This window comes from Osmerus eperlanus, chromosome 23, assembly GCF_963692335.1.
Source record: "Osmerus eperlanus chromosome 23, fOsmEpe2.1, whole genome shotgun sequence".
Taxonomy (NCBI): domain Eukaryota; kingdom Metazoa; phylum Chordata; class Actinopteri; order Osmeriformes; family Osmeridae; genus Osmerus; species Osmerus eperlanus.
In genome coordinates, this window is record NC_085040.1 from 5,367,562 (window position 1) to 5,386,356 (window position 18,795).

Consider the following 18,795-nt stretch of genomic DNA (forward strand, 5'->3'; position numbering starts at 1 on the left):
TGGTATTGTGAGAGGACTGGGGTAGTGTTTTAAGGAGTAATGGACCATGTCATCCTCCATGTCCTGTGAGCTGGACGGTGTTCTATAGGAGAGTGGATGGTCGCCTGAGAGAGCTAGCTAAGCACTTACGATGGGGCCTAGGTCAGGTGACAGCACAGGGAAAGAGTGAAGATCAATGGGTTCCAGTGAATAATTCATCAATGCTTGGTGTGTGTGTGTGCTTGTGTGCTTTGGGAGGTTGGGTACCGCCAACGAGGAGCTTTTTTGTTGCCAATGGGGAGCTCTGGTTTTTGGGCTCATGCTGTCTGGCGATTCACACTCACAATGCATCAGAGAGAGAGAGAGCGAGAGAGTGAGAGAGTGAAAGAGAGTAGTACACATACTGTGGCTAGAGAGCTTAATAGCATAATATTTTGACTGCGGCATTGTACAGTACTTGCCGTTGAGTCTCTGTGGAGGAGGGAGAAAAAAAAATGCTTGCAGCAAATTATCTGGCCTCTCTCTCTCTACACCTCATTTGTCATGGCCTACACCGTCCCAGCGCGCTATCTTAGAAACGCTGTGTCAGCGCGGTCAGAAACAACCCAAACTGAACTCGCCCCTGCAGAACCGTTTTATTCCCCAATGAATGAACAAATTAAAGGATTAGCAAATCCAAATTACAGTCGGGCGGTCGTATCAAGGAGGTAGAAATGGGAACGCGAATGTGGGTCGCGGAGTGGGCGCTTTGCAACGTCGCGCGGACTAATTCTCTCAAATGCTGTGAACTTTGTGAAGATACAGATTAAGTCGGTTTCGCATAGAGATGGCTATGCACTGCTATGTTGGCAGTTGACTGTTAATCCTGAACATCAGGCGTTGTGTGTCGGGTTTTCCTGACTCAAGCTTTCACAATCTGGTTTTGAGATACACTGTGTGTGTCAAGCGTGCTTATGCCGGTTTGTCTTTTGTTGACGTTGCTATGGTAAAGTTAGGCAATGCCTGTTTTTAGACTTTGTCTTGCGCACACACGCATTCATGAACTACACACACGCACACGTATGCACACAGGGTTTCACCCTATCATCTTTTGACTGGTTAAGTGGGTCAAGATGGTGGATGGCACCACGTCTGGTGTGTTTACAGGGGTAAGACGGGTCGTTAGAGGCTCCAACTCCTCTAAGCCTTGGCAGCAGGAACTATCACAATCGGTAAGATTGAACGTGATTATTCTGGAGGTCATCCTGCTTTGTCGACTCACCCCCCCAAATCACCCTCAAACGTGGAAAAAGACACATTTGTGAAATGTAATGGCCCTGGTAAAGTACTGGTGTTGTAGCTTCTCGCTGGAAATGGCAACAGAAAAACTGAACTAATGAAAGGCAAGCATAGAGAAGGAGAGAGTCAGAGAGACAGGGAGACAGGAAGGGAGAGAGATAGAGAGAGAGAGAAGGAGAGGGTAAGAGAGAGAGAGAAATGCCCTTAGTCACTCACTGTGTACAGAGCAGCTGTACTCAGCAGCTCTCACTTCTCTGGCACGCTCCATCCCTCCATCTTTGTCTCCCAGGGTTACCACCCCCCCTCCCCCTCCCCTCGTAGCCATTGGTTACATCCTCATTCGTCCTCCCTCCCGCACCCTATGTGTAGAACTACATCCTTTTAACACACACACACACACACACACACATTGAAAACACCCACAACTGCATGCAGGGTGTGTATATGTTCATAGAGAACAGTCCTCTCTCCCATCTCCTCAGAGCTTCTCTGCATGTTTCTTGTCCTCCTGTGGAGAACAGTACGAAACACTGACAGCCTGACCTTGTGTTGTGTGTGGGCTTGGCCCTGGCCTCTGTGGGAATGGACTTTATGATGGTGGTGTGTGTTTTACCATCCTGCCGGCTCTACACACTGCTTCAGGATGTGAGCCTGAACCGCTTTTTATGGGGCTGAGGCTGTTTTCTCCCACCGGGCTCCCCAAAGCACCAAAGAGCCAGTAAGAATTTAATTCGCTTGATATTTTTGGCGGGAAACACTTTATAGCTCCGCGCAGAAAAGAAGAAAAAACGTTTTTGGGGGGAATTTGCATTTTTGTGTCGACAGCTGTGTGTGTTTGTATACTGAACTCAGTGCCCTCTTATTAAGAAGAATCCCAATCTCGGAGATTCACAGGAAAAGAACAGAGTTTTAGATCATGTGGTCCGTTTGCCACCTCGTGCTCATCCCATCCAATTAGATAATAGATCTACGCAGTGAGTCTGTAATGACCTCTGCATTATTGACAACTCGTAACGAATCATTTAGTTGGATTTTTCTCATTATACCCTGTTACCCATGCCCTTCTGAACAACTTACCGCTGCCAGTCTCATTTCTATGTAGCAGCAATCTCGGTGGTTCTCAGTGAGTGTGACCTGTTGTGTTTCTGAGGTTGTCACGCAGTGCTTGAAATGCAGAGTGATGCAACTGGAAATAGTTCTCATTTTTGACTTGGCGGTGCAGCACTGTGGAGTCCCAGAATGACTTCTAGTTAAGTTGCAAGTCAGAAAGCACTGTACTCTGTCCTCTAATACCCACCTCTGGCTATCACAACGTGAGCTGCTCCTCTCCACTGAGCCTCTCTCTCACTCTCTCTCTACACTCACCTACACACAGGCTCGCACACACACACACACACACACACACACACACACACACACACATACTCCACTTACCGTCCTCTGCTCGAGCTAAAAGCCATCCTGAATGCCAGGGTCCCACTTATCTCAAGGTGCCCCCTTCCTCCCCTGCTGGCCTTGGGCTGAGCTTTGAACAGGGAGGTTGTAAGGGGGGGGAGGGGGAGTGGAAGGGGGGGCTGGGGTGCATTAGCCACACACACACACCCACAGACCCATACACGGCTCTCATATCCCAATCCCATCTCCAATATCCATTCCCCCTAAATCCTGATATTCCCCATAAATGATGTAGGTATGCACCCCCACCCGGAGCCTTTGAAGTGGGATTTTTATGATAACTGGTCTCGTCTGTAGGCATTCCTCGATTTGCCATCATGTGACCCTGTGCTGGGCAACATGAATCGCCACGGTGGGAACAAGCTGGTTAATGACAATGCACATTTGTGTGGTGATCAACCCATGGGTCACTGAGTTTCTAGTTTTCATGTCATAGAGGACTGTGTGTCCTACATAATAATACCATTTAGCTTGTATACTATTCATCTTCCTCTTTGTCCCTGTTTCTCAGCGGCCACATCCTCACCATTTACTCCTCTCTACCTCTCTCTAGACGTGACTCAGTTCCTCTCCTCCTCTTCCTCCTCTTCCTCCTCTTCCTCCTCTTCCTCCTTCTTTCTATGCGCACTCAACCCCTCTTCCCTTCGTCTTCACCCCCTCCATCTCTTCCGCAGGTCATAGTCAGCATGATGAATCTCTTAAAGTAGATCCCTTTTATCGTAGGGGTTTCTGTCTCTCAGTCTTTCTCTCTCTCTCTCTCTCTCTCTCTCTCTCTCTCTGTCTCTCTCGGCTCCCCTTCTCTCCCTCTCTCTTGTCCCTCTCTCTCTCTTTCTCTCTCTGTTTACCTGCCTCCACCGGCCTGTCTCGCTCTCCTTCTCTCTCTTTCTCTTTCTGCCTGCTTCTCTCGCTCTGCCTCCCTCTCTCTCCATGTCTGATAGCAAGCCAGGTAGTCCATGACAGATTGGGCTCACAAAATGCTGCACCATCCACAAATCCGCCTTCAACTTTGGGAAGAAACTGGGAGGGGGAGAGGTGCATCTTCCTCTGTCCGAATCTCTGATGAAACTTGTATTTATTGCTCTGCAACAGGAGCGTTCCTCTCTTCCTCACTGCGCCATCTTTCATTTCTGAGATTTTAAAAGATCGGAGAGTTAACGCCTGTCCTCCTCCTTCAGGAAGCACAGGCTGACATGTTGTGTTTCGGCACCGTTTTAATCCTCCTCAAATTGTCCTGATTGGGCTCTGTCTGGATGTGTTGTCAGATTTGCGTAAATCAAATCATATTCAGTGTCTGCAGGCTTAACCGCCATTGATTGCAGTCTGACAAATCTCCTGTCTTCAGGTTCAGTGCCAAAATGGCCGCCTTGCACAGGAGCAGCCCAACTTCATCTTGTTGGTTTGCATTTGGGAGTTTTACTGTGTTCGGAAGGGTGTCGAGTGATGTCAGGAGAGGACTTCCAAGCGGACGATCCTTTCGGGGTCAGGGTGACGCCTCAGTGGCATCCTAAATGACGTAGCTGCCTCATCGATGTCTCATTTGTAATGCAGACCCAGTGTTGTTTCCCCTGACACACAAACTGTCTGCTGCTGCTAGGTCACGCTGGGTGCTTTTCAGGGGGACCTGGGAGTCTAGAATGTTCCAAAGCTCACGCAGCTCCGTGTTGCCCTGGAGTTTACATAATCTATTGTCACGTTTTAATTATCTTTGTGCCCTTCTCCCAAACAAGCCTTCTTTAGTCACGCTAGAACAGTCTTGCCTGTGAGGTGATTTGAGTTCAACCATGTTATGATCATCAGGGCCTGAATGCTTGGACTGAAGCCTAATGAGCCTGCCTGGACTGGCTGTGGAAGTGTCCATTGTCTTGGGGAGGCCCTCGCGATGGACGAGGTCCAAAAAGCATTGTCCCCACCTCAGGTGACCCCTCAACCATCCACGGAGGATGTGACAGCCGGCTGGATGACGTCCGAACAGAGGCTGTTGTATTTTCTCCTCCGTAATGATGCCTTGATGCGGGGTGATTATGTGGTTCATTGTCGATGCTCGCGCTGCGTTCAGTTCTGCGTTTTCCCTCTTGGAATCGTGTCTCCTTGACACAGCAGAGGGCGTTTTCTGTTTAACAACCCCCATGTTGTGTTATTCTCTCTGCGTGCAGGGCAGGGAGGGCAGGTGACAACCACACGGAGACAGAGAAACAAAGAACAAAGGCAGAAAGATACCTTTTTACGGGAAGACAAAAGCAGGTTCATTCTAGAATAGAAGACAGAACGAGGGGACATGTGACCAAGGCAGAGAGTGAGGACTATTGACCTTTCCAACGCTGCATTAGTGGCTTAATTAAACACCCCAGAGGTGGGAAAGTTAGTCAGTTTCAGAATGTCTCCCGAGCCCGTCATCTCATCCTTCATGTTCCTCAGACTTTCATTAGGCCGTGTCTTTTTCGGCACGACCTTCAAAATGGAGCACTCATGATAGAATTTGAGCTATTTCCATACTCAGACACGTGGAGCTGAATGTGTAGCCCGCTCGATTCGACAGGACATCAAAAGGGAATTTCGAATGAAGTTCATCAATATGGTAATCGATATTAGCTGCAAAGGGGGTGTATAGAGCAATAAACCACTTTGATGGTTTCTCAAAAGGTGAATCGGGTCAATGAAATGGGTCTGATCCTGTCTACCCCAGGTTTCACATTGCTATTGCAATTGTTATTATCCAAGCAGAAGTGAATATAATACTGTTGTTATTATGAGGGTATTCACATGATTAGATAAGGCTATTCGTGAAGATGTCTGTCTTAGTGGCCAGCAACCCTTTAAATCCACGTCTGACCCCCCTTTATCTATCCACCTAATGCCTCTTTCCAGATGAAGACTAATAAATAATTGAGATAATTAGACAGGAGAAAAACATGGCAGTTCTGTATTTCAGTGTATCTCTCAATAAAGCAGGCGTGTAGCCCAATAATCTGGATTCATAGTTGGGTTTGTTGTTTTTGCATTCCGAAAAGCTTGTTCGGCGTCTTTTCAACTGGAAAACACTAAAGTCTGACGCTCAGGAAGGCGCATCCGTCGCTTCGCCGCTTCTGCCAGAGAGCCAAGCGCGGTAAACGCCCTGTGAGATATTTTTGAGAGGAGGGAGGCGGTGTCATCGTTTTAGCTCCAGAAGATTCTATTTATATTAGATTGCTGCTATTGCTGCAGCATAACTCAGGACGGGCTGCTTGTACCCGTGAGAGCTTTCTGGAATCATATGACCTGCCGCTCATTCCAAAGATATTAGAGTGCCCGAAAGAGCGCTCCCGCTTTACCGCAACGTTACTCTCGCTCCGTTCCAAACCCTTCTCCCAGTACCGCGCCGCGCACAGTAAAACAAGGTAGTCTTCGGAGGATGTACTACAACACCGCAGCCCGTCTGAAATAACTTGGATATTGATACAAGCGATATATCGCTTTGGTTTTTAAAAGGACATTAGGGTTTTAAAGGATACCGACTTAGCGGAAATGCCAGAGGAAAAAGGTAAGATTTGTTAGTAACCCTGTAGTAGCCCTGTTAATCTTCCAGTCGCTGGTGGGACGTCTACGTTTGGGTTAATAGACTCTAGGCTACATAGGCCGTCAATTCACTGCTCCTTGTAATTAATGTTTACAATCAGCGTGATCTAAGTCAATTTAGACCAAGATATCCAGGTCATATTGCTTTAAGATCCACTGTTGAAATAGCCCATTACTTAATTAGTAACATTTTTATTTAATGAAGTGCTTGGCAAGGTTATATATTTTTGCTCACGTTTATATCCTCAATGTTGACTGTCTTTATATTAGAACACAAGCACATTCAAAACGTTGATGAACAACAACACCTCTTTTCAGAGTGTGAATGACAAGGTGCCAAAATGAAAAGCTGCAAGGCTGCATGAGCTCCCTGGCAGGTCTGTGTGTTTGGGCTCCAGCCTGACAGGGACATAGGAGAAGGACTCCCAGCCATTTGGGCATGTAACCAATGACAGGGCGCCAGCAGGCCTGGACGAGAGAAAACAAGACACAGTGCTCTGGTTGGTTGGACAGAATGATTAAGATGCTGGGACGAATGTGCAGTGTGTGTGTGTGTGTGTGTTTTGTCAGTGTGTCTTGGGTGTGTGTGTTCGGGGCTTTGCGTGTGCGTGTGATTTTGTGTGTGTGTCATTCTAGCACCATGTGTTCTGGGCATTAATAAGAGATGCCTGGACACCCTACAATCATGGGTGTCCTCTCTGATCATATGCAGTGGCGACACAACCAACACCTCCACTCTGTTCTCCAATGTCCTGTCCTCAACCTTGTTAAATCTCGTATGCTGCAAAGCCATTTTTGGAAGGCAAACTATGTCTTGGGTTATTAATGGATGGTCATAGCTGTGTGTGTGTGTGGATAAGTAAAAGGTATGGTGAGTGAGGCATTGTGATGACGCCTAGGCTTAGAGGCTGTTTTGGGGACAGATAGATGACATGTAGCCCCCCCTCTGACACACACACACACACACACACATAAACTAACGTGTCACTACAATCACACGGGCAGAGGGATGCACACATGTACACACACATTCTGTCTTCATACCAAACTCACTCACACACACCTTATGCGCTGACATTAGTACAAAACACACACACAGACACACACACCAGGACAGTGTATGTATGTGATGGAACCTTCGTCACTCTCCAGCTGTGTCCAAGCCCAGAGGCATCATCCTGCATTCCGCTGGGCCAGCCTGGTAAACACACCTGTCTGTCTGTCTGTCTGTCTGTTTCTGTCTGCCTGCCTGCCTGCCAGTCTGCCTGCCTGCCTGCCAGTCTGCCTGCCTGCCAGTCTGCCTGCCAGTCTGTCTGTCTGTCTGTCTGTCTGTCTGCCAGTCTGTCTGTCTGTCTGTCTGTCTGTCTGCTTGTCTGCTTGTCTGTCTGTCTGTCTGTCTGTCTGTGAATCTCCCCTGTCAGAAATCCTTGAGGAAGAGGCAAGTCTTCTCTCCTGTGTGACAAAGGCAGTTTGTTAGTGCGTGGTTGTAATACCATTCGAGGGTGTAGCATGAATGTCATTCAAAGTACTACTGCATTATGTACATATACATACACACATTGTTAAGACAGCATGTATTGGTTCAGTAGCCGTTGTACTGAACTGCTTTTGTTGTTGACATGCATTACTGTTCATTACTCTTTCTGTCTAACTTGTCCTGTCTGCTGTCTGTATCAGTTCGTTGCTGTCTTTTTGGACACAGTGTCAGAACCACATCCCACCCAAGCCTTGCACCACAATGGGTAAGGCTTTTGCACAGTGAGTGGGTCGACAGCTGGATGTCAATACCGTCAAATATGGCGTGTGCACTTTGCAGTACACTTTGAATGTTAGTGGGGCCTGTTCCCTCGGGTTCCTACTCTGCCTAGCGAGGTCTGCTCCTGTTCTGCTGCAGATGCTGAGGTGTCATTTCACTCTGATTGAGTCATGTTGTTCCTCACAGGCCTGGGCTCTCAGAGGGCACACATAAATAAACACTCTCTCTCGCGCGCACACACGTACCCACACAGAAACAGTGTCAAATGTGTCATTCCAAGCTCTGCTCTGCGAATTAATGCCGTGTCATGGTGTCTGAAAGAGCTGTCCGCTTCCCGCTGTTAGCCAGCCCTCCCATTCTAACACTCTGCCGTTACATTAATGGATTAGGGACCCTTAAAGTCAGCATATCATGGCTGCACAATTTGTCACCGATTCAAAATTGCAGCGTAATAGCAGGGTATCAACCTGATTAGCAGAATCTCACAGTCAGACGCACAGACAGCTGCCATGTCCGTCCGTGAAAAGCCAAGGCCAGTGTGTGGACGCTCTGATCGTCTCTTTAATGGGACGACTCAGTGCAAGCCTAACCGAGGGCCGTCTCTGACACACACGTTTCAACCCAGCCTCGTTTGAGAGGACATGCTGGGCTGTTGATGGAGCCTCTGGCCTAATCAAGCCTTCTAATCAGGTTTCATGCTTGGTCATGGTCAGACATTTCCAGACCAGCACCAGAGAGAGAGAGAGAGAGAGAGAGAGAGAGAGAGAGAGAGAGAGAGGAAGAGAAAAGAGGGAACACATCATTTTCCTAAATGGAAAGCGGACTTGAGGGGAAAACAAACAACATTCCGTGAACGCCAGCTGCGTGATCCAGAACACGTGGGATGTTAAAGACAGGGTTGGTCTGTCTCTCCACACGGATGAAACATGCATGACCTCATCATCATCTCAAGCATACCATCTGGAGAGCATGTCTAGAAAAGCATGACTAGATGTCCCGAAAGATCTCATCTATGTCCAGGTTCCTAACGTTGGTTTACCTCAGGACTTGGTTTTGTGTCACCATATAGTTCCCTGTGAAGGTCAGAGAACAGCATTCTCTCGTACTTGACCCCTAAGGTCAAAGGTCGGATTCATGTCAGATCAGATAGCAGGGAGGCCAGGGCAGAGCAGGTGGATCTGGGAAAATGAGTTCCTCCTTTCCCCTTCCACAACTACACTACAAATCCTCTCAATTCATATGACAGCGTGCAGACAAGCTGTCAGACACGCTGTCTATTAAACGCATTGCTATCAAATCAATGATCTCCTCAGTAGCTTTTCTGTAACGACATTTATCGAATGCTATGAAAGAAGAAGCGAGATGCCACACTGTAATTTCATTGAGGGGACGGAAGATGACAAACGCCCCAAGGTCGCCTAATCGGCCAGCATGCTGTGGTAATCTGAGTGTTCCCAGGGCCACCCCCTTTGTGCCCGCAGATGGTTCACTCCCGGAATGTCTCAGAGCATGATGGAATCCCCGGGAGTTGAGGGAATGTTCTATTTTAGTGGGCGGGAGGGGGGGTGGGGGAGGGTGGCACGGCTCCTGAGACAAGAATCCAAGATGGCTGCCCATCTGTACCGTGTGTCACATACATACGGGACGACCCTGGCGTGCCTGCTGGCGAGCAAGCGCGTGTTCTGTCGTGTGTGAGAGTGTGTGAGAGTGTGTGAGAGTGTTTGTCTGTGCTACATGGCAGTTAGCAGCGGCCTGTAGTGGTGCATTGCTGGGATAGTTCCCCGGCTGTGACCTTTCGGAGGACGACAGCCACAGTTTGTGTCCGTCAGCGAGCGAGCAGAGAGCGGGCTGATTGATGGTACGGACATCTGCACCCCTGCCTGGCTGCATCTCCTAGATCTCAGAGAGAGAGACAGAGAGAGAGAGAGAGAGAGAGAGAGAGAGAGAGAGAGAGAGAGAGAGAGAGAGAGAGAAGGAGAGAGAAGGAGGTAGAGACAGGGAGAGACAGAGTGGGAGAAAGAGACAGAAAGCTCGAGCCTAACCTTTGCCACAGTTTAAAACAAGGTTCACCATCACCCCTCGACGCCTGTAAATAGAACTGGAGACTGATCTTAATCATTACTTGAGGCTACTCATCGCTCCCTGATTCATGTAACACACTGAGTGAACTTAGCCAAGACTCAAGCCTCTTCGCCCAGTCTTGGCCGGTAAGTCGTAACAACTCCAAATGTAAATAGAACCCATTAGCTCAGGTATCTCCTGGTGATATACAAGACCCCTGGATCCCCTATCCCCCAGACCTTTCCCATCTCTACGTGTTGTTCAAACAGGAAGTCCGAGACATAGGATCCCCCTCGACAGGTGCAGAGAGGCAGTGCTCGCTGGTTAGACTGAGGGCAGATCTCCACGCCTCCACCAATCAGCAGTCAGCAAATCCCTGACTGAGCCACATGGCTCCAATCATCGCTGGATCTTTGAAGGGTCTTAAGACTATTGTACGAGGACACATGACTTTCTCAAGAGATTCTTGGCTTTATTGGGAACATGGCCACATACTCAAGGCCAGCGCAGGAAAAGTCAATAAAGCCTATCTTCTTATCGACAATGATTTTTTTTCTTTTTTCTTCTTCTAAATCTTGTCAGATATTTTATACATATGCAGACCATTAATGTAAGAGAACTCCTTATTTATAGGCAGTTGATTTCAGTACTGATACGTGAAGTTGATTTAAGCCAGATTTTACGGCTTTTGTAAGCCTCCAAAGAAAATGAACATGTAGGTCCCACATGAAATCTTAACCTCTCAAATGCAACGTTAAAACACCACACAGCAACTGTCATCTTGAGGAGTTCGACAGAAGTTCAGAAAGGTTTGTTTGTCTTGGAGTTAGTCAGATAGCACACACACACACACACACACACACAGAGACGCGCACATACATACACACGCGAACGCACACAGAAACAAGGCCGCACATGCACACACGCACGGGAGCTGCTGTGTTTAAACCGACATGCATTCCAGAAAATGAGAGACCCTCATAAAAATTCCCTGAATGCTTTTCCTCCTCCAGTTGTGGTTGGTCCAGTCATGGAGGAGCTCAGGTGGCTTATAAACGCTGTTGGAACTGTTTAAATGTCCCCTGGTAATTCACCCTATTCAGACAGGGACCAGGGAAGGTTGGCGCATTCCTGCACCGCTCTTAATCGAATTTCACAGTGAAATGGCTAAACTGTGACTTTTTTGGAAGGGAAACTCAATTTGAGTAGAACTCAATTAAAGTGTTGTCAGGAGTACAACAAAAAATACTCCGGAATGACCAGGAGACAGAGAGGAAGAGAAGGAGAGATGTACAGGAGAGGGAGAGAAGGAGAGATGCACAGGAGAAGGAGAGAAGGAGAGATACAGAGAGAGGAGACAGGAGAGGTAGAGGAACGGGTTCTGTGGTAAACACCAGGAACCAGTTGACAGGATATTGTTCTAGAGCTCACTGGCGAGACTCACTCTTTTGAACCCCGATTACCGGTTACCATGGTGTCGCAGTGGAAACCGGTTTGACGGCACCGGGGCCCAAAGCCAGGGAAACAAAGAACTTCTATTTAGTTGATTAGTTGTCTGTATTGCAGAGATTACGTGGATCGATAAGTGTGCCAGCATGTCGGGTTTGGATGAGATGGAAAAAGAGTGAGGTGCTGAGAGCTATTTGAGACTCAGCACCAGAAGACTGTTTGGATGAAGAGTGCTTGTCAGCCAGACAGTTACTGGCTGTTTCATCACGCCCCGGTTTCTGTGATGATCTTTTCTTATCTTGGTCATAGATGCAATATCTGTTCCTCCTAATCCTTACAAATACTTTAACTCATCCTCATCGTGCTATTCATGGTGGATGCCAGGTGTCTCAGGTTATTTGAGGATCATTATGGGATAGGTTTGTTAAATGTGTTTGTCTCCCTAGTCCTTTGGTGAGACAAACTTGGCCCTGCAACGATCCGAAGGCCTTGGCTAGAAACTAGCATCTGGTTCTGTACTACATTTTACATTTACACAACTAACTCTCTCTCTCCCTCTCCATTCTCTCTCCCTCTCTCTCTCTCCCTCTGCCTCAGTGTTCCACCAGCAGGCTGTCCCCAGCCCTCTGGAGCAGAAGAAGCAAGGAGGAGGGGGAGGAGGAGGAGGAGGAGGAGGGGGGGGGTCCATCCCCTGTCAGAACTGTGGCAAGGCCTGCAAGGGAGAGGTGCTCCGCGTCCAGAACAAACACTTCCACATCAAGTGCTTCGTCTGCAAAGGTATGGTCGCCCCCGACCTCTAGACTCTGACCCTTCACCCTTTTCTCACGTTCCTGACTGCATGGTTAGAGATCAAGGATCCTTTTCCAGCCACAGGACTCTCTACCTCAGTGCAGTCATTGGAATGAAAAGCAAAGGTCAGGTCAAAACAGAGAGAAGGAGGAATTGGAGTTTCCTGTTTTGCATCTTTAGTGTGTGTGTGTGTGTGTGTGTGTGTGTGTGTGTGTGTGCGTGCGAGGGTGTGTGTGTGCGTGTGTGTGTCTGGTGTGTGTGTGTCTGGTGTGTGTGTGTCTGGTGCGCTGCCCAGCTTCCCTCCCTTGCGGTCTTTCACCAGGGGCTTGCTTTATCAGAGCCGTGTTGTTTTGAACACACGCCTGGGTTGCTAGGAGACTGGCGGGGTCGCCACAAAGTCGGACGCTTCCTGGAGTTTATCACGTCTATTCTTACATCAGTGCGTAACTCCGCCCCGCTCCCCGTGGGCATTCCTCCCCCCCCCCCCCCCTCCGGCTTGGGAGGAGGGGGGGAGGAGGAAAAGAAAAAAAGAAAGAGAAGAAGGGCGGGTCCACCTGTCTCAGTAGATTATCCTCTCCATTTCTAAATGTTTATCCCTTTGTCTGAGTGACTTTCTAATTCATGTCAAGCAGCTCAGTCTTAGCCTTAGGGGCAGTTGGCTCAGCGTGTGAAGATTATGCTTAGCTATTAAGTCAATTTTCATGTAAAAAAAAAAGGTGACCCTAAATGTGTATTTGATCTAAATGAGTGTAATAATGATCTCTACGACGTACGTATTATGAAATAGTGAGTGTTCTCGTTTCAACATGGATGTTTTTGTGACCCTTTTAGTTTTTGTGGCCCTCAAGAGTTAATGAGGGTGAGTGTGAGTCTGGGCACTGACACACCGTACACACACATCTTTCAGGAAGCCTGTGCCCCCTTCTTCACAGAATTTCACAGCAGGAATGCATAAACTCGATTTTGGGAGAGTTATCATGACAGAATGGGTCATGTATCACGAGCAGAGATAGGCGCTCGGTCAGACCTGATGCCGCCAGATGTGGACTGACTGGATTCCGAAAAACAATGTTGAAGTCAGTCTTTTATAACCACAGTTTTACATTCCAAAACTCCTCTCCAAAACTTTAAAGGAGCGTATCATACTATTTGACAAACATAGCAAACAAAGTTGCCGATCCATTGCAAGACTATAACCAATTTGGCTTCATTTAACAAACGTTAAAGTCTTTGGATTGACCTGAAATCAAACAGGGTGCCCTCTGTCTGCTTAGCACAAATTACAGCTAGCGTGAGCGCTAGCCAGCAGGCTAATGGTGCCGGTCCTGAAGAGGGAAACCATTAGCACGTTGCTCTTGATTTTTAATTAGCGCTAGGGTATTCATTTACTGTGATCCCCTCAGTGGCTGTAGTAGGCTGATACCATCTTAGCTCCGAGCGCTAACACAAAACAGAACCCCCGGACTGTAATGAGCCCCTTATCGCTAGCAAGTTGTTTGCAAAACGCTAGCTATGTCGTTAGGGATGTCCTTTTCTTGTCTTGAGAAAGGCCTTGTTATGTCCATTTTTTCTACACCAATTGAATGAGTTATGGAGGCACGACAAGAATGAAAGGCCACAAGAGAGTCAAGCAGGACCAGTGAGATCGCCTTCTGGCCAATCTAAGCAGACTCTCTCCCCTGCTCATCTGTTTCTGCTCATGTTCAATGATAGCATCACAATAGCATTTTCACACTGCAGGGAACAGCCTGCTGCCAGCAAAACTGTGGACACACCCTCTCTCTCTCCATACAAGCTAAAGAGCCAATAAAGTTTATATCAAGAAAGCACACACATCTATACAGTACACGCAATTAGACATAAGGGCAGCAACTGTTAGTGGCACCTGCTATCGTTGTTATTATAATGACCGTACCCTAAATGTGTCCTATCCTTGAACTATATGGTAAATATAAACTATTCTCCTAACTGCGAGGTCTGTGGGATGGGTGGCTGGGTCTGATTGGACAGGATTGGGGAATGGGTGGTGAGACGATAGCAGCTGGCTTGAATGTTCTGAGTGGGGTGTTGGCTGTTGGACCGTCTCCCTCTCGGAGCGAGTTGGGCCAGAACCTTTGTGTTCTTGCCGGGGTGTAAAGGGAAGGGGCGGGGGAGTCTTCGTCACCCTGAGAGGGGGTGGGCAGGGGAAGGTCAAGGGTGGGTAGTGACTTCACACATACGCAGGCAAACACGTGAGTGTGTGCACACACAGCCACGACGGGCGCACAGACATTCCATAAACCGAATCCATAAACTATTTTTTTGTTTGTATAGTCCTTTTTTTACTGCCAGTGTCACAGAGGGCTTCACAAACGCCCAGAGAACTGCACCCGAACCAACCTAAATCCTCAAGGAGGATAAGAGAAACTCTCCCAGGAAGGTTCAGGGAGAGAAAATGGAAGAAGCCTTGGGAGGAGCCATTTTGTGAAGGATCCCCTCGTCGAGAGACGATCGATGACAGAGGCGCGGGCCGTAAACTGAACAGAGTCGTGTATCAAGAGTAGAGAAGAACATCTAAAAGTTCAAAATGGATGTTGAAAAGAGGGCTTCGCGGATGTCCACCCTCGGATCAGAACAGATCACCACCCTTCACCCTCGGATCAGAACAGATCACCACCCTCCACCCTCGGATCAGAACAGATCACCACCCTTCACCCTCGGATCAGAACAGATCACCACCCTTCACCCTCGCAGACGGAGAGAAAACCCCCCGAAAACTCTGAGAGAAAGAAAGGGAAGAATTCTCTGGAGAAACACACGCGCACACACACACAGTCAAAGATCAGAAAAGCCAAAGGGGGCTCTGTAGGAATGAAATGTAACCTATAGCCTCCTGAACAAAGTCCAGACCGTCCCATGTGAGCTGGAGGTGCAGCCAAGCAACACAGAGCAGTGTGTTATTCCACACAAAGGACCCCGGCGTGAAGGAAAACAGGCAGGCCCATGTTAGCTTCCCTGGGCTATTGCCTCATTAGGAGTCTGCTAGCCATTAACCTCCACAGAGTGGGAGGCTGCTCCACCTTGAGTTCACAGTTATGCTTCCCCCGTCAACATCGTCGACCACAAACCTCCCCAATCTCGTCTCTCCGGTGGATAGATCGATGCCAGGAGACGGGGCGATCGTCCAGTCAAGGACACGGCAGGAACCACCCCCGTCACAAACACACAAACACACACAGGCATTTCCCACACACCAGTGCACAGAACCCCAAAGCCAATAGCTTCGACACACAGCGTACACGATCACACACACACACGTTCACAGAGCTCATCTATATTTCATGCTGCAGCATGTTGACGCGGTGACCAGGGTCAGCTGGGGTTGGGTGGGTTGAATGGGCTCACACAGATGTTTAGGGGTGGGCCCCCGCCCGCCCTGTAAACCTCCCCTGTAGACTGAGAGCTGCAACCGAGTTAGTGTAAATCACATCTCAATAACATGCTGATTGAATTTCATACACTGCATCCTGCTTGCTTCCTCTGTAGGGCTCTTTGTGTGAAACTCCACACACGCCGGAATACACACTCACAGACACACACACACACACACTCTCAAACACACACATTGCCCATGCTTGACTAGATTCAGACCGGAACAGTCCAGAAGATGAATAGGACCACATCAGCCTTCATGTCCTACAGGGTCCTGTAGCAACAATGCCTGATTTATTTAGCATTGTGGTGCTCAGTATGTGTGTGAGTGTGCATAATGTGTGTCTGTGTGTTGATAATGGCTTCAAAGGAAACACGCCACAGTAGCATGTAAGCTGACCGATGCTAAAACTAAATAATCGCCCAACTTCCACTGGTTTAAAAACAGATTAAAGGACCATATCACTTTTAGTTCGGGGGTATCAACCAATGGAACTTATCCTAAAGTCTGCAGCAGGTTTGTGCCCATGCAGAGTGTCCTAGACTGGACACAATGGGCTGTAATGTTTCTTTCTCAAGAGGAGATGAATGAATTAGATCAGGCACTCTGGCTCCAGCACAGCTGCTCCAAGGAAGCTTCTGGAATCAGAGTGATTATAGAGGTCTCCTCGGGGTGCATCTAGGAACCTTCCAGAGATGGAATCTTTGACATCTGTAGACCCTTTTTCAGTTTTTTTTTCCAAGGATTGTTCTTATTTTCCTTTCTCTATCTGACATTTTGATAAAACGCCGGTGTGTGTTCTGGCACGGTCCTGTTTTTCTTCAGCTTCCTGTTTTGATTCCACCACCAGCTGAAGATCATCTATATTAATGCCTCTGATACACACCATACTACAACCTCAATTATTCATGAGGCCTGTGTGTGTGTGTGTGTGTGTCAGTGTATGTCTGTTTTTGTGTGTAGGAGTGTGAGTAGCTGTCTGTGTGAGGGCGTGTTTGTGTGTGTGTGTGTATGTGTGTGTGTGTGTGTATGTGTGTGTGTGTTTCGGGCAAGATATTGAGTTCAGTCTGCTACCACGTTCCTCACTTAGATGAATCACGATGAGTAGCATGCTTGAGTCTGTCATCATTATCAAGGGAGATTTCATAAAACAATTATATGAAGAATTATGCCCTCAATAGGTGTGAATCCCAAATGGCCCCTAAACTAACATTTTCTACAATCCATCTCAATAAAACCAATAGTGCTCAGCCATAAGTCGTTTATCTCATGTTACAGTAACCCAAGGCCAAACTGGTTGAAAACCTTCTGAAGTAGATAGATGGGCTCTCTTCAGTAACACATCCCTAATTATCTGACATGCCACAGTCACACAGGTCAAGTGTAGTGTCATACACACACACACACACACACACACTCACTGATGCAGATGCATGACTAGGCCTAGGGAGTAGATGTTCTATATTCCGACCACAGTCACACCTTGTTGTAGGAGACAACCAAGCAAGCATGATCACACACGTGAAGTAACGTTTGCGTGAGGGCTGTGTGTGTGGTTGTAATGCGTGATTGATGTTTGTGTGCGTTGTGTGTGGAATGTGTGTTCAAACACCCTTCAATGTCATGGAGATGAAATGCACTCAGATGAGGCAGCCAAATGTGTGTCCAACTGTGCGTGTGCATGTGTACGTGCGTGTCTGTGTGTGGTCTGAACTGTTTTCCTGTCGTGAATGTCTTCTCATTGAATTCTGTCAATAAGGATCAGGTCATGAAAGCGTTCCCTGTTCCGAGGCTGTGTGTGGAAGCGGGCCGTGTCTTCAGAGCACTGAAGTGACCGCTCGGTCACTGTGGTCAGAGTGTGTTCAGTGACAGCTCAGTGTGTGGGGAAGCAGACCGTGTGGTCAGTGTGTTCAGTGACAGCTCAGTGTGTGTGGGGAAGCAGACCGTGTGGTCAGAGTGTGTTCAGTGACAGCTCAGTGTGTGGGGAAGCAGACCGTGTGGTCAGAGTGTGTTCAGTGACAGCTCGGTGTGTGGGGAAGCAGACCGTGTGGTCAGAGTGTGTTCAGTGACAGCTCAGTGTGTGGGGAAGCAGACCGTGTGGTCAGAGTGTGTTCAGTGACAGCTCAGTGTGTGGGGAAGGTCAGGACAGTGCGACAGCCGATGACTGAGTCTCTGATGTGATGGGAGGAGACATGAGAGGAGCAGCAGGGGCGGCTGGAGCAGCCGGGGATTATTTTTCTTCTTCTTTTCTAAGGTGCTCCCAAAGGAACAAGGGATGAAGGAGGGACTCGTGGAACGCTTGCTTGACCATCTATCTCTGTCTCTTTGTGTCACTCTCACTCTCTCTCTCTTTCTCTTTTCGTGTCTCTCGACTTCTCTCTGTCCTTCTGTTTGTTTTCACGTTCTCACTGTCTGTCTCTCTCTCTCTCTCTCTCTCTCTCTCGCTCTCTCTCTCTCTCGCTCTCTCTCTCTCTCTCTCTCTCTCTCTCTCTCTCTCTCTCTCTCTCTCTCTCTCTCTCTCTCTCTCTCTGGTGTCATCATTGTAACAGATCCTGAGATAATTCAGCAACACAACTGAACTGTAGCGTTTTCATTCACCTGTCGTGACATGGAACACTGAGAAGCATCCCACTATCCACACTTTACACAACAGGGCGTGTAACATGAACACATTACCTGGTTACTCAACGGAACATAATCAATGTTCAAACCACCACCCGCCTCCCCTGATTGAAAACAAGTCCCCAGATCCGGCAATGTCAGTCTGGTTTCCATGGCAGCGTTGTCGACGGCGCTGGGTCAGAGTGTTCCCTCCGTGGTCAGAATACCGCCCTGTCCTGTCACACGCTACGGCTCCACCAATCAGACGGCCCTTCTGGCCGTTGGAAAAATATGTCCACCGTTTCCTGAGAAACATTCCGTGGTTATTGTTTGTGTTTTATTGGTGCGACCCTGGGAGCGGTCGTGGGAAGGTGGCACAGAGGTTGTGTGAACGTTACGTAGAGGGTTGTGTAAAAGGTCGCCGTCATGCGGGCCGTGTGTTTTTACCTCGGCTTGGACGGGA

At 48.2% G+C, this 18,795-nt stretch overlaps 1 protein-coding gene across 10 annotated transcripts in view; it reads left to right on the forward strand.

Moving 5' to 3' along the window:
• Positions 1–5,935: 5,935 nt before the first annotated feature.
• ablim2 (actin binding LIM protein family, member 2) overlaps positions 5,936–18,795 on the forward strand; it is a 42,659-nt gene continuing 29,799 nt past the window's right edge. For 4 of the 10 annotated variants that reach the window (XM_062450025.1, XM_062450020.1, XM_062450018.1 and 1 more), the window contains exons 1-2: positions 5,937–6,229; positions 12,128–12,307. In XM_062450025.1, the coding sequence (XP_062306009.1) occupies positions 6,214–6,229; positions 12,128–12,307 (196 nt within the window). In that variant the 5' untranslated portion in view covers positions 5,937–6,213. Of the gene's footprint in view, positions 6,230–12,127; positions 12,308–18,795 lie in introns of all 10 variants that reach the window. The other 6 variants (XM_062450015.1, XM_062450017.1, XM_062450022.1 and 3 more) reach the window with 4 other exon arrangements.